The 14,869-nt window shown below is 32.0% G+C and overlaps 1 protein-coding gene across 8 annotated transcripts in view; it reads right to left on the bottom strand.

Annotated features, from left to right (window-relative positions):
- Nucleotides 1-14,869, bottom strand: part of NFIB (nuclear factor I B) — a 219,381-nt gene that overhangs the window by 51,476 nt on the left and 153,036 nt on the right. For all 8 annotated transcript variants that reach the window (XM_039876522.1, XM_039876675.1, XM_039876744.1 and 5 more), the window contains exons 5-6: nucleotides 12,513-12,633; nucleotides 9,470-9,588 (exon numbers count right to left, since the gene is read on the bottom strand). In XM_039876522.1, coding sequence (XP_039732456.1) covers nucleotides 9,470-9,588; nucleotides 12,513-12,633 — 240 coding nt within the window. The remainder of the gene's footprint in view (nucleotides 1-9,469; nucleotides 9,589-12,512; nucleotides 12,634-14,869) is intronic.

The following is a 14,869-nucleotide window of genomic DNA, read 5'->3' as shown; positions in this document are numbered from 1 at the left end:
AATGCGACTAAGTCTTCCCACACACTCCAAGTTAACGAAAAGCTCTGAATGTTATGACAAGACATATGGAGTTAATCCCACTACAGTAGTTTGGTGATGATACCAGATGATTCAAAAAATAATTAGCTGCCATGTTAAGAACTATCTCTATATACAGATATACATTTACATTTATCATACTCTAAAATAACTGGAGAAATGGCAAGCTACATTAGGAGGGGGTACCATATAATCTTCAATTACATCTCAAGCTTTTAAAAAATGAAATCAGGCTTTTTTAAAGGAGAAAGTATAATAGTTTTCATGTTTAAAAGAATGAAAATTCTTACTTTATCATTGAGTTACTTAATCTTAATTATACTTGAACATAGTATTGTATTCTTCATCAACTTAAAATGTTTGTGATAATTTAAGTCTCTCTCTATAGTGTATTCCAACTCAAGCACAGTAAGTAGCATGTTACTACAAGCCTCTATTTATCACATCTCTATAAAAAAAAAAAAAATTCTCCAGGCAACACCTACACCCACTACAAAGTTAAAACTTAAACCCCTTTGAAGCTCACAAACACCTTCCTGAGACATTAAAAAAAAAATCCTTTGAATGATGAAGAACAGCACTAAAAGAGTGAATACCGAATAAATGAAAACTGCTTTTTAAAAACACTTCAAAATGCTTTTGCCCATTAAGCAATTTCATTTTAACAAACAATGATAAAGTGTCTTGAGTAAAGCCAGAAAACCTAATTTGAAAGAAGAAAAAACACCAAACAATTATACAGGCTTTGGAGTATATTTTAGTTGCTTATTAAATATTGGCATAGGTAAATAGCTGCTATTCACCATGTCTTTGGGGAAAACCTCTTGGCTACAGAGGCTTATTAGTGTTAAGCATCTGAGAGCCATGGACTATAAAATAAAATCAATACCGTAACCTTAACTGTAAAAGTCAGAAAGATACTGGAAGAGTTCTAATTTAACAAGATTACAGATGAGTTTTTAGAGGAGAACATTTGGGGAAAAGCCATGCATTTAGAAACATTTATGGTATAAGACATCTCAAGGTTCCTGTTGTTACTAATGCTGTTATTATCTACGCTGGTAACGGTTAGGGTTGATTTAACTGATGTGCTACTTTAGTGGATTTACAGGAAAGTCCTAGAAATGATCTGGAACTTATTTCAAATAAAATCATTAAATTGAGGTGGTAAACTAATTGCTTAGAAACAATTATGATTTGATGTGGTTTAGTGTGATAGAGAAAAAAAATCACGAAAATTTTAAGGTCATTAGTTCAGCAGCTCAATGCAAATATGATTACACTGCACGATATTCCATTTCTCTTAATGGAAAAGTAGTCAAAACGGGTATAAATTGTAGTGTTTAAGTTCAACCGAAATCTATATTTTTCCTCTAACAAATGTAAATGAAGAAAAAAAAGAACATTTTGTCAATGAAATTACTATGATGGAATATTTATTATCTTAATGGTTTTGAAAATCACGTGAAATTGATCAGTAACAAAACCTCTATTTAGTAATGGACCAATTACATTTGTGAGATAATGTCAATGAAACAGTATATTGTCACAGGATAATGGTCTCCTATTGCTACATCCCTAGTCATTTAGAGAAAATAAATGTTGCCGTCTGGCTGAGTCATTTATTTTCAAAGTAGGAGACACTGATCCCATAACAAGGTTCTGTTATAATAACTCAATTTCTATCAATCATTTGTTGTGCCAGAATGGTGCAAGACAAGACATGTATTTATAAGAATTGTGCATTCTTCGGATGTAAGACAAAACATATGGTACTTCCAAGCACATACACATCTCGATTATTGTGTTATTTAAAGAGAGTATTTAAAATAAACATTTAAAAATAATTTAGAAAAATATTTTAAAAATTTAGAAAAATATATATAAATATAAAATTTTTATATTTTGACATTTTAAACTGTATGTTGCACACTTCTAGTAAAGACATAGATTTCAGGGTTTTTATTAACATCTTAGTATTAAATGGAAAAGAGATTCTTAACCTGAGTCCAGCCCAAGGACTGCACTCATAAATCCCTGGAGTCCATGAACCCTTCAGATATTATGTGCATTTATCTGTATTGAAATTTTATATATTAGGAAAAAAAATCGTAATAAGAGGTTTTGTAACTAGTTTGCAAAACCATAAGCATAACATCACAAGGACTTGTTTTGAAGGCCGCATATGTAGTAATAATGAGCATAGTTTCTGCAGCCGAATGTACAAGGGTTCCCATTCTACCTCTCATATTTATTGTCTGTGTGATCTATGTCAAATTTCTTAATCACTGTAGTGATCAATTTAATGAGTTGTAAGGTGGGTTTTTTAATAGGGTTGAAAAGCTAAAATATATGTAAAGTCTTAACCCACTCCTGAGAGGCAATAAGTGTTCAATAAATGGTAGCCACAAATGGCAAGAAGGTCTGGTTTTCCTCATTTATACATATTTGTTGAACAAGAAATTTTAATTTATGTGGTTTCTTCAACACATAAATTATTTAGAAAAAGGAGTTAATAAAAAATAGTTAATATAACTATTATAGGTTAAAAAGAGTCTGAAAATACAAATGTGGCATATAAACAATTTTGGATCCTCATTTATACAAAACAGCCCATAAGATATTCTGAGGACTTTGAACATAGATTATATATTAGATAATGTTAAAGAACTATTTTCATGTTTGATAAACTGATAATGGCATTGAGGTTGTGCTTTTTAAAAAAAAGTCTGTTAGAAACACTTAGAAGTATTTAAAAGTAAAATTACATGATGTCTGGGATTTACCTTAAAATTCTTCAAATAACTTCAAATAAGAGATATTAAATGCATAAGACTGGCAAAATATCGGTATCAGTTAAAGCTGGGTAATGGTACGTGGAGGTTCACTTTATGATTTTAATTTTGACATTTTCCATAACAAATAGCCTTTTTAAATGTTTCAAAATCATGGTTAAACATTCCATTCAAACTGGCTCTTCTTCACATTTATCCATTAAAATCACTCATATTTTCAATTTTTTTTTAGTTGAAAAACTTTTAGTGATGGCACTAATATTAAGAAGTTGACTTTTTAAAAAGATACACATGCAACCTCCTAAAATTGTAACAGTTCTTCCAGCGCCCTGGAAGCTCATGAATTCATCTCTATTCATTCTAGTTTTACAAGGTCTAACAGAATCAATCTTCGATGACCCTCCCTAGGAAAACTGTCCAACTGCCAATACTTGTTAAGCAGTGATCAAATTCTCCTAGTCCATTTATCCCTACATAGGTAAGTTCACATATTGATTCTCTAGCTGGGTTGTAGGATAACAGGAAAAAAGTCAGCTTTTAAAAAAGAAGACCTAGGCCCTGCTATTAATTATTAGGACACGTTGGATGAGACAGCCATTCTGATCCTCGCACTGCTTAGCTATAAAATAAATAGCTTAAACTAAGCTGCACTAAAGACTAACAATCTGTGTGCAATCCTTGAAAACTAAATTTCTTACTGTATATGATTTTGGTAGTATAATAACTAAAAAGAAACTGGCTTTCCAAACTACCTCAAAATAAACTTAAATATAATATCAATGTGTAAAAGGATTAAAAATAAAACCTTTTACCACTCCAAGAAACTTTGTATGACACACTAAGATATTTAAGTATACTGTCTCCTTTGGTTTTTCCACTTTCCTGTTTTAGGCTGTGGCTCATCAATCTAAAAACCTGGTATTAAATAGCAATTTGTTATTTTTTTTCCAAAGTAATTATTCATTGTGGCTTTTCTGCAAAATATTATCTTTTCAAATCATTAAGTTTCCAGAGCACAAAAATACGAGTGTAACTTTCCCCTATTTAATAGTATTGGCCCTTGTAACATGTACACAGCTTTGCCCCATCCAAAACGCTCTTCCTGCTTAGAATACACGAAAGGAACATGAACATCTGTTAATTAGTAAGCAATGTGAGGAATACTAATGACCATCTTCACCAACTGTTTATTATTTTCCTTTTTGTTTGAAAGATGATCATGTTGTGATTTTTCACCTATAGCAGTGTAGCTGAAGAGAATGAAATATAATGTGGTGGAGAGACCCCTGGAATCTCCTCTCCGATGGCATCATGGCACACGGAGGTTCACTGCAAGCTCTATAGGAACTCTAAGTTCTCGACTTTTGATATTTTCAATAATGAGCTAAACAACAACAAATCTTAAAAATTGTGCTTAAACATTAACTTTCAACTATCTCTTCACATCCATCAAAAGCACGTGAATATCTCATTTTGTCTGCTTCAAAATTTGATATTTAATCTTTGTGATACAAACTCTGGGAATGTAAGGAATTGGTGTTCTATCTAGTCTCCAAAGGGAGCTTAAAAATTCTTCCAGGAAGATTACTAAACTGTTTGCATTGCCATTTTCTAAGACTTCACTTAATGTTAATGACTCTCAGGTAATAGTCATGCAACTATTAGGGAAAGCTGCCCATTCATCCAGCTCCCACAGCTCTAGAGAAATCCCGAGATGACATCATTTGTCACAGTGTAGTTTAGGATAGAGCACTGTTTTCCAAAGTTTGAATCTATAGATCTTTGGATAGAAAAAGAAGAAAGGTTCTGAAGTGACAAACTTAAAATACACATTCAGTCGATATCCACTCATGGATATTTACACACAGTACACAATAGTATATTAAATATTCTACAAATTCATTCATTAAAAAAAAGTTTAAATTCTTGTTAAAATAAATTTTCCAAGCTTAGCTGAATGATTTTGTATTTAGCATAACTACTACTATTCTTTAAACTCCATTAAGAAATGCTGGTCTCTGATTCCAGTTCTATTTACATGCTACTACACTTTCATTTACTGTTATTTATTTCCTATACCTGATTGAACTCGTGATACAAGCCAGCATTAGTACTCTCTAGCTCCCCGTGTTTCCTTGAGGTCTTTGGCTCAATTCATTGGATATTTAATACTATGTTCTTACAGAATTCTTATAAAGTGCAAATTGAAATTTAGCACATTTAAGACTATATTACGAATGAGAACATTTTCAAATTGATTAAAAGTAAATCTCTAGGGCTTTGGAATATATTAAAACTTTAAAAAGACCAATTGAAGAGACTTATTTATATAGCAGAACAACTATAATTTTAAAAAAATATTTTCTAGTACCCACGGCAACCAGAACACAATGCCTAAACATTGCCTATTCAAGAGTGCAGTATAAATTTTTAAACTCCTCTTAAAATTGTAATTACATACCAATACACCACTAAGTTGTGCTAGTTTTTGCTAACATTCCAATTTATTGGTTTTTGTGTAAAGATTTACTTCTCACAGTGCTTAAAAGTAAGCTAGTTTTTAGGTATGAAGACATTATTTTCTGTGAACGACCTTTTTTCATAAACTGTAAAAAAGTTATTTTCTGTTCAGCAGGTCAAGGGCTGGAAATTTAATTTATTAATATTTGTGTGCCCAATGTCTAGAAAAATTCCTAGCAAAATAATAGGTACTTGATAAATGTTAACTGAGTCCAATTATCTCAAATCCTAAGGTAATTGCGTAGGAAATAATAAAATTTTACTGCAAAAAAAAAGTCTTTTTTAAGTTATATTTTACCTAAGATTACAAGTTGTTTAAATACTCATCAGACAGGAAAGCTCTTAAAATTTCCATTTAGAAACCCCAGCTGTATATTATAAATATGTTTACCATATCACTAAATGTCTATTAAAAAGTGTTTTAGGAATTTTACTTTCAGACTTAAAGGAATCAGTGACTACTAGAATGTCAGTGGCAAAGTGAGAGTGATAAAATTTTTTTTTTTTAATTTTCGAGCATAATTATTAGCATTATTAGTCTGTTGAAATTCCTGGGCATTGAAATACAACTAGATTTAGTCCCATGAAAGTAACTTGAATTAGAGGAAAAAAAAACAAGAACTGTCTCTTATTTTTCCTCTTTTATCAGAAGTTGCAAAAGATGACTCTAATGATTTCAAGAAAAATACAAGTAGAAATTGACTCCAGTAGAAAAAAAAAAGGTAGACAAGACATCAGATGGAACTTTTTATGGAGTAAGAATTGGAATAAAAAAATTTTCAACATACACATTTTAGCAAATTATTTGGATCCCTATCAAATGTTTAACACTAATAAATAGTGTTTAGTTTTAAAATGCTCATGTCTATATTCTGCAAAATTATAACTTAAAATTGGAAAATTGTAATTATTTTGCTTTAAAAAGGAAAGACATACAGATTTAATTATGTTTGCAATATGCTAAAATAAAAATACCATTTTCCAATAAATTATTAAGAATTACATGAACATTTGTCATTACATGAATCTAGATTTTGTATGCAAATTTTGCCTAATTTCTTTTTAAAATGAAATGAGTATAATAATTTGCTTATATCATAGCCTTTATTTTTGCCTACTTGGAATTAATCTCAATTGTTTAGGTTGGTATTTTAGATTATGAAGGAGAGTAGAATGCCATAGATTGTCCATAATTTTATCTTTAATTCTCATATTTCAAAAGTTAGTTTTGCTAAGGGCTATCACAAGAGTAGGTTTTAATGCAAAATGAACACTAACAGAATAAGGCACACCCAAGAAATAATTAATAGCAAACTTTAAACATTTTTGCTACTTGCAAATACAAGCATATTTTAATCAACCAATAACTAGTTATTGAGTACCAATTAGTGCAAGGCTTTGTGGGAAAAACAAGTATAAGACATGTACGAAAGTCACTGCAAATACTGAGTGGTACTGAACATGCCCTTTAGAAAATCCCCTTCATGGCATGCAAGTGTGTCTTTAAGAACATTTGAAGATGGACAAGAAAAACTATGGGGCATTTTATTTTGAAAAATTTTAAAAAGCAATTTTCTGAGAACAAAAGGACTGCATTTGGCTTAGCAAATTTATAAAGATAGTACTGTACTGCCCTCATTTTTTCAGTGTAGTTGAAGTCTTCTTCCCACAATAGCTTATTGTGCACATTACAAAGTCTTCAGGGTCTTCAGAATTAAAGTGACAGAGTGTTTTTTTTTCTAAAGCACACTTGAGGATAGATCATTCTTCCCTACTCTTAATATAACATGCCTTTAATTCTCCAGTAACTCTAGTCATCTTGACAAAAGAAAATCACCAAGACAATACAATGATTTTACAAAGAGAAAGAATGACAGTTTCCCTTCTACTTTTCAAAAATGTTTTATAATATGATTTGATATTGGCTTTATTCAAAAGGCTGAAAGGGGAAGCAATTCTTACAAAGTGACACTATAATAAAGAACACCTACACTTCTGAACAACACATCCACTCCCACACATTCACAATGTTATTAGCATTCGAATCTTTTTCAGAATAATTTTCTGATGGGAAAAATATGGCTTTGTTTAGGATAAACTGACAATGTCAGTAAAACAAGCAATAAAATATAAATGATTGAGGGTTTTGTCTTTATTCTCACTTCTGAGAGTCTGATGGAAGTCCCAATTTTTCTTGCCCTCACTAATAAGACTGGTGTTGTGCCTATCAATAGTTCATTTATCCAACAAATAGTTATTGTGCTCCTACTATGCTCCAAGAGTTGTGCATAGTTACTAGGTGCTGGTTACGTACAAGCCAAAACAGATAAAGTCCCTGACCTCATAATATAGTCAGATTTGGAAAATTAACTCTATAAATAAATATGAAGAACATATTATGAGTCCAATGAAGGAACAATACTAAACATCAAATGAGAAAAATAGTTAAGAACTGATTAAAATTCTTCCATTCAGGTTAGGACCTGAAAGATAACAAAGAACTTGACAGATAGAGTTAGAAGAGAAACTTTCCAAAAGAAATGAATTATATGAAGGTCTTGGATTTTGCATTCCCAAATCTAAACAAAGCAGTGGGCTCAAGTGTAAAATGCAGAAGCAGACAGCACCCGCTGCAGCTGGAGCAGTGGTCAGAGAACAGACAACAACAGGGCCTGTTGGCCAAATGAGGGAATTCTGATTTTCTCCTAAAAGGAACAGGAAGTTACTAAAGGATCTTAAGCAGAGGAGGGATACAATGTTATTATGTTTACCCAGATAATTTTGTCGCCTGAAGAATAGATTGTCCTTAGAGCCAAAACTTTCCAGCTGATTTTCAAGACTTTTCTTAGAATGACCTCTGTCATCTCCCCTTACTTTTATGTTCCACATTCACAGTGCCCAGCTTAAGGGCACACATGGCCATCCTGAAACTTACTTGTGCACGCCGCTTGCCTAGGCTTTTGTTGCTGTTCACGCCACCTCCTTCTTTGCTAGTTAAAAATCTCGGCCGGCTGAAGGAGACCCACCTGACTCAAAGTCCAATCCCTCCATGAAAAATTTTCACTGTTCTTTAAACCCTATGGCACTTGGGACAAAAACTTGGTGCAGCAAAAATGGGGCCTCGAATAAGGAACTGACTTTGGCTTTAATGAGCTAAGTTATTGGACTCTGAGATTACTGTACATACAGGTCCCCAACCCTCAGATATATACACCCAAGTCATGGGCTGTAAACTACTGATAAAGAGTGCTTTTCTTTTAAATTTTTTTTTTTTTAAATGCAGAACTTGATTTAAAAGACAATTCTCAAATACAGTCTTATGGTGCTGAACTCATATTTGCAGCCATGTACACATACCAACAAAAACTACAGTTAGCTAATTTTTCTATTTCGATGCTTAATAATATCCCTCTAATTCTGGCAAAAAGGCATGGGGATGTCTGATGAAATACATTTAATTCAATTGACTTAAGAATGACTTGGAGGTAAGTCTGAATTCAGAAAGCCAAATATTACCTATTTCTTAAAATTATATTTTCTCCCAAAGTTGCCTTAGAAGTGGGTCATTGTTTTATCTGGAAAGAATAACTAGATTGATTCAGATACAAAGTTTCTTACATTACACTTTTATTTATTGTTTGTGCTGTAACTACTTCCAAAAGGAATTAGGGCCTCCTTTAAATGGAAACTTTCAGTAAATGGCACCTGCAAACTGCTTGAAGTTTAGCTCCTCCCCGAAGTACCCCGTACAGGGAAGCAAACTGATCTAACTGAATCAAACGTGTGGTTCTGCTACCGACTGAGGTTGCTGTCCACCATAGGTAGCCGTCCACTAAGGCAGATGAACCATAAACAGTCTGATACATAATCTGGAGCTCTAAAAGATCAGTCTGTCTAAACAAAAAAAAGTCCAATAAACATGTAAAACACTGGATTTTCTTAAACTTAACTTTGACAGCATTTGGCTAGTATATAATTGCAAAAATAATTTTACTATAGTCATTTCAAGAAGAAAATATGATCCATATTCATTCAAATATGATATTTTGACTAAATGAAACATGAAATGAGCTGACATGTTACTCTAATGTCCCTAGAGGTGTCTTATTACTCACCTTGATCTCTTTCATGCCATGTTCGACTTCCAGCAGCTGGTGAATTCGGAGAGGGATAAAAGTCTCCTGTAGGACTTGGTTCCATATTTTCATCTATGGATATAGTTTTGGGTCTTTTGCTGTTAAAATATGACAGTAGTTACATTAATGGGATTTCTAGGAAGATGTGTTGCATTTGGAAGCATATAATTTGAGAAGTTTCTTACTGTAGAAATTTTCATAAATACAAGTAATAGTATCTCAACATCATTTTGAAACTAAGGTGAGTAGTCAAGATATCAAAAGAAGTAGCAAACATTTCCAGTTGTATATATTATTTATCATAATATATTATACCTGTACCTGCCTAATGAATATGGTATTTATTGTATTTACCTTTGAAATGTATTTCCAAAAAATTTCATTAGTAAAAAGTGAATTCTTAGTGTGATATGTGTACTAATTTTGAAATTGTTATTAAGATTGTACCTTTTATAATTATTATCAATATTAATAATGTTCATTTGTAAAGCACTTGATATTAACAATGTAATCCTTTCATATTATTTCAAAGATAATGTAACGGAATAGAGTAAAACATGAGTTTTGGATTGGGACCGGCCTGGTATCTAATCTTGACGAGGTTACTTACAACTTTTTTATAGTGAGCTTTTTAACCCTTCTAAACTCAGTTTAATCATCTATAAAATGGAAATATTAAAATCTAGTTCAAAGGGAAGCAGTTGAGAGGATTAATGTAATGTAAATGTAAAGTTCTTAGTTAAGTGGATGACATTTAGAAGATACTTATTAAATAATAATTATTAGTAGTAACTATAATTAATAATATTTAAAAAATTTATAGTACTTTACTAATTATAAACTATTTCAGATATTCTTCTTTATCTTTTCCTAAAAATTAGGTTATTGCTCCATTATTCTTAAAATCAACCATCAAAAACAGGCCATTGCCAAATTCAAACCAAACAGTATACTTTTTAAATTATATGTTTTAATAAAGGTAACATGGCTCATCCCAATTTTCAAGAAAAGTGAATATTTAGAGCAGAGATTAAAAAGCTATTTTATAGTACTTGCCACATGGCTTGATATACTGCTTTCACATATCGCCGCAAACACTCTATTAAACAGTTAATTATGACTATCAAAATGGATATTTTTTCCCTAATTAAAAAAAAAAATCCTTATTCACATCTATGCAGGTAAATGCTAAAAAAGATTTCTTCCAAATTAAATGTATGCAGTGCTAACAAACATAATGTCATAGTATTTCAGAGTTTGAATCGGATTCCGAAGTCATGCACATAAACCAATCCTCCTTTATCCTAAACGTGGCGAAACAAATTTGTAGAGATTCAGTGAATTGCCTGAGGCACATTAATGTTAGCAGTCTGACACTAAGTAAGGCAGTGCTCTTTCTGTTCAGTGTTTCCAAATACTGGAAGCATATCTATGTCTGGGTACAGTCATAGATATACTTGTGATTAATATACGACTCACAATGTGATGTAGAAGATAGTAATTTTTACCCATGCTAAATAAACCATAAAGAGAGTAAATAACAGTTCTTTAAGTTTTTCATATGGTATCCAGAGTTAGAATGTATATATTTTAAACCTTCCTTTAATCTAATTCTCCCATCTGTGAGTCAGCAGTAAATGTGTATGAAAAACTTGAAATGAGGGAGAAAAGATTTTAATAATAGAGAGATGGTTTTTTTAAACTTTTATTCTGAATGACATATCTCATATCAAATGACCATGAAGGAAGACCTTAGTTGACAACATACTGATCCATTAGACAAAATAAAAAATTACTATTCACATTTTAAATATAGAAAAACAGAAGCATTTTTAAGATGTCACCCTGTCACAGACAATTTTAGTGATAATAAACCCAATTATCTTGCTATGCAATCTAACTATATGAAAATCCAGTTTTGACCATAAATGATATAAAATTGAACTTAGTTAATAAACATACAAATGGGAATAGCCCCATAATTAACTGAAATGCAATTAACTTTCATTATTGAAAAGAGATAAAATAATAAGGCAGATTTTTTTTTAAGTTAATATTATAAATGTATGTTTGGTCTGGAATTCACACATGCTATTATATTCAATCATGGTTATATTTAATACTCTGTAAATGAAATGGGTCTTCATACATTGAGGATTCAACTAAAAAAAAAAAAAGCTATATTATTTATTCACTTTGCTTCTCATTAATTCAATCTTCTATCATTCTATAATAGTGGAACATATCATCATGAAATCCTATGCGCAGTGACTTGCCAAGCTATTTATCCCTCATTTAAATAGGAAGCCTCTTTTTTAAACCCCTGTGGGACTGAAAGTTACAATAAGAAGGTCAAGAAAGAAAAATGGGAATGTCAACAGAGAACTAAAAAGCAAAGTAACCTCACTGCAGCTCTTTCCCAACAAAGGCTGGATAAAGCTGGATAAACCAGATCTCAGAACAGGTAATATTTTCATTGGTAACTGAGAGTTCACTAAATTATTCAAAGAACATTGACTAATTGAAGAACTTGGCAAACCCTGGCACCCTGGCATAGAATAAGGCCTTTTGCTTTTAAGCTTAAGTAAATGACACATTTCATTTTTCATGTTTCATTATCCCCAGCTTGGATAAGGTATTAGGGTAAAAGTTATCAAGATGGATCAATCATGAACCAGGACCTTTGCCATGGCAACATCATTTTTAAAGTTGCCAAAAAATTAGTTAACTTGTAGAATTATAATATTTCATAGAACAAGATAAAAATCATATTAATACATTTTCATAGTTCCCTGGTCACCCCCAAAAGATTTTTTAAATGCTTCGAATAACAATTATATTTAATTTTCAAATGTCAAGATAAATTTCACCAGGAAAGATGAAAATCTATGTAAAACCAACAAAAACTAACTTTTTACTTTGTTTCCCCTATTCGTTCCCTACCTACCTATGTATCTGCATAGCTACCTGCCTACCTGTTTGCATAAAGACTGAGAACGAGAACAGATCCCCTTTCAGATACCTGCTCGGTGGAGAAGACAGCGACCTCTGAAGATTGACCCCCGAGTTCATGTCATGATAGTATGGTTGGCTTGGAATTTCTCCAATTGGAAAGTTGACTCCAGTTCCCTGGGTTATGGGCGCTGAGGAATAAAACAAAAGAAACATTGGGAATGACATTTACACTGGTGATCTTTAGTCAAATGTAATAATCTAATATTTTCCATGCCTCTGGGCAAAGATGAAGACAACTTTCTTTACTTTAAGACTCTAATATCAACCATAGATTGGAGCAGGACTTGAAAACTTCCTCCTGATCCCAACGTCCAAATTTGGACACTTGAGACATTCAGACTATAACCCTTGATTACCATATCCCGTATTTCCATTCTCCAACCTTCTTGACTTACCTTGTGTTAGTTTAACTAAATCGGTCACCTCCCACTGGTTTATAGAGGAAACAAAATGTGCTCAGCATCAAACAAGATACTTTGTACTAAGTTGACTCTCAAAACCAAATTATTGTTAAATAAAGAAATATAAATCAGTTTCATACAAAAATATCAAGTATTATTATTTTGCAATAATACGAACTTTAATATAAGAATGGATCAGAAATCATTATATTTATGATTATTTAATATAAATCATTATTGTATTTGGGCAGGTATATAAGTAAAATTAACATATGTGAAAAAAAAGCCAAGCTTTTTTTCCCCAAAATACATATTCAAGTTTCATATATAAATGGTAAGTGCAGTTTTTTTCAATAATTATGTTTTGTTTTTTAAAAGATTGTATATTACGACTTTAGAAATCATTTAAAATATACTGATGAAGTTTTATGCTTTAAGGTGTTATTTTGTAAATCAAGAAATCTTTTTGAATGTGCTGATATATTATGAATTGAGATTTTTGTATGTAAATATTGGTTTTTGTACATCTGATTTTTAAAAATTGTTTCTAGATATCTTAAATAAACCTGTGAGGCAGTGTGTTGTGTCAGAATGAGTAAGTCCTGGTACATAATAGGTGTTCAACAAATCTAAGTTCCCTTCCTTTTTTGTGTTCTCCCCCTAATTTCTTCCCTGACAGGTTGGAGTGGTTATTAAAGATGGGATGGGTCAAAGACATGCTAAAGGCAGATGAAGAGGTTAAATAAACCTACTTGCTGAAAGTTTGTTCATTCAACAAGTTATTGATTGTGTCCATTAAAGGCAGGTGCTATCAAGGATACAAAATAGTCCGAGACAGTCCTGGTCCTTAATAAAACATTTCGGGCAACAAAGTAGGTAAATGAAACATTCATGAAAACAAATACCAGCCTAACTCAGACTTTAATGAAACTGCCCTGATGAATGACATAATCAATAAATGCTGTAAGATTTCGAGGAAAGAAGAAATCTAATACTAGCTTAAATAGTCCAAGAAATCTGTGGAGAAGCCATAGCTGGAACTGGACCTCGGAGAAATTGTAAGGTAATGAAGGGAGGTCATTCTAAACATAGGTTATTGTGAGAACAAAGTCATGGGCAGAGATAATATGCAAGGTGGAGACCAGGCAGGTTGGTGCCAAAGGACAGTACCTAAGAATAGTCTTCACCTGTTTTCATTGGGCCTTCAAGGCCTTAATAAGAAAAAAGTGTATCCTGAGCTAGAGCCCTTCAGACTCGCTCTAAGAACATGGTCTGCTTATGTTTTTAAGAAAGTATGATGATGAGGCACATGCTTCATTACAGAGAAGTGTCGAGGAGCACACAATAAACATCTCTCTTTCCTTATTAATATTAAATAAATCAATATATACAAGATTAGTCTCAGCTCCAAAATTCTCAAGCTTCTTCTGCTTTCTGTTAGATTGTTCGTGTTATAGAATACACTTTAGCCTCATTTTATACAGAAAATATTTGTATTAATGTGTAACTATGCCTAATGGCTTAAATCTTTTAGAAAGCTAAAATGTAGCTACTTCTTGTGGCCTGAGGTACACCCGAGGTTAAAAAAATGCAAGGTAAGAAATCTCACGGTAACCATATGCTTTAAAGTTTATTATTAGAACCCTGTTCTATGTGACATTGGAAAGTAGAGTATGTGCTAGAAGGAGGCATTTGAGGGCCTCATAGAAGTAAGCGATCTGTTCCTATAACAGTAATGGATACGAATCAAATAACTGAGTTACTGACAGGAAACTTATAGGTTACGTCTTATACAAACTATTTGCAATGTATTAAGCTCATGCAATATTTAGGCAAAGATTTGTAGTCTCTGTTTCATACATATGGCTTGACAGTCAACACAGATTGCATAACCATAAACATATTTGGTATAATTTACAGTAAAATAATAATTATTTTTTAGAATTAAAAAAAGAAATCATTC

The sequence above is a fragment of the Pteropus medius genome, unplaced genomic scaffold (assembly GCF_902729225.1).
Source record: "Pteropus medius unplaced genomic scaffold, Ma_sr-lr_union100, whole genome shotgun sequence".
In the NCBI taxonomy this organism is placed as follows: Eukaryota; Metazoa; Chordata; class Mammalia; order Chiroptera; family Pteropodidae; genus Pteropus; species Pteropus medius.
The sequence above is the reverse complement of the archived record's forward strand: the minus strand, read 5'-3'. Positions and strand labels throughout refer to the sequence as shown.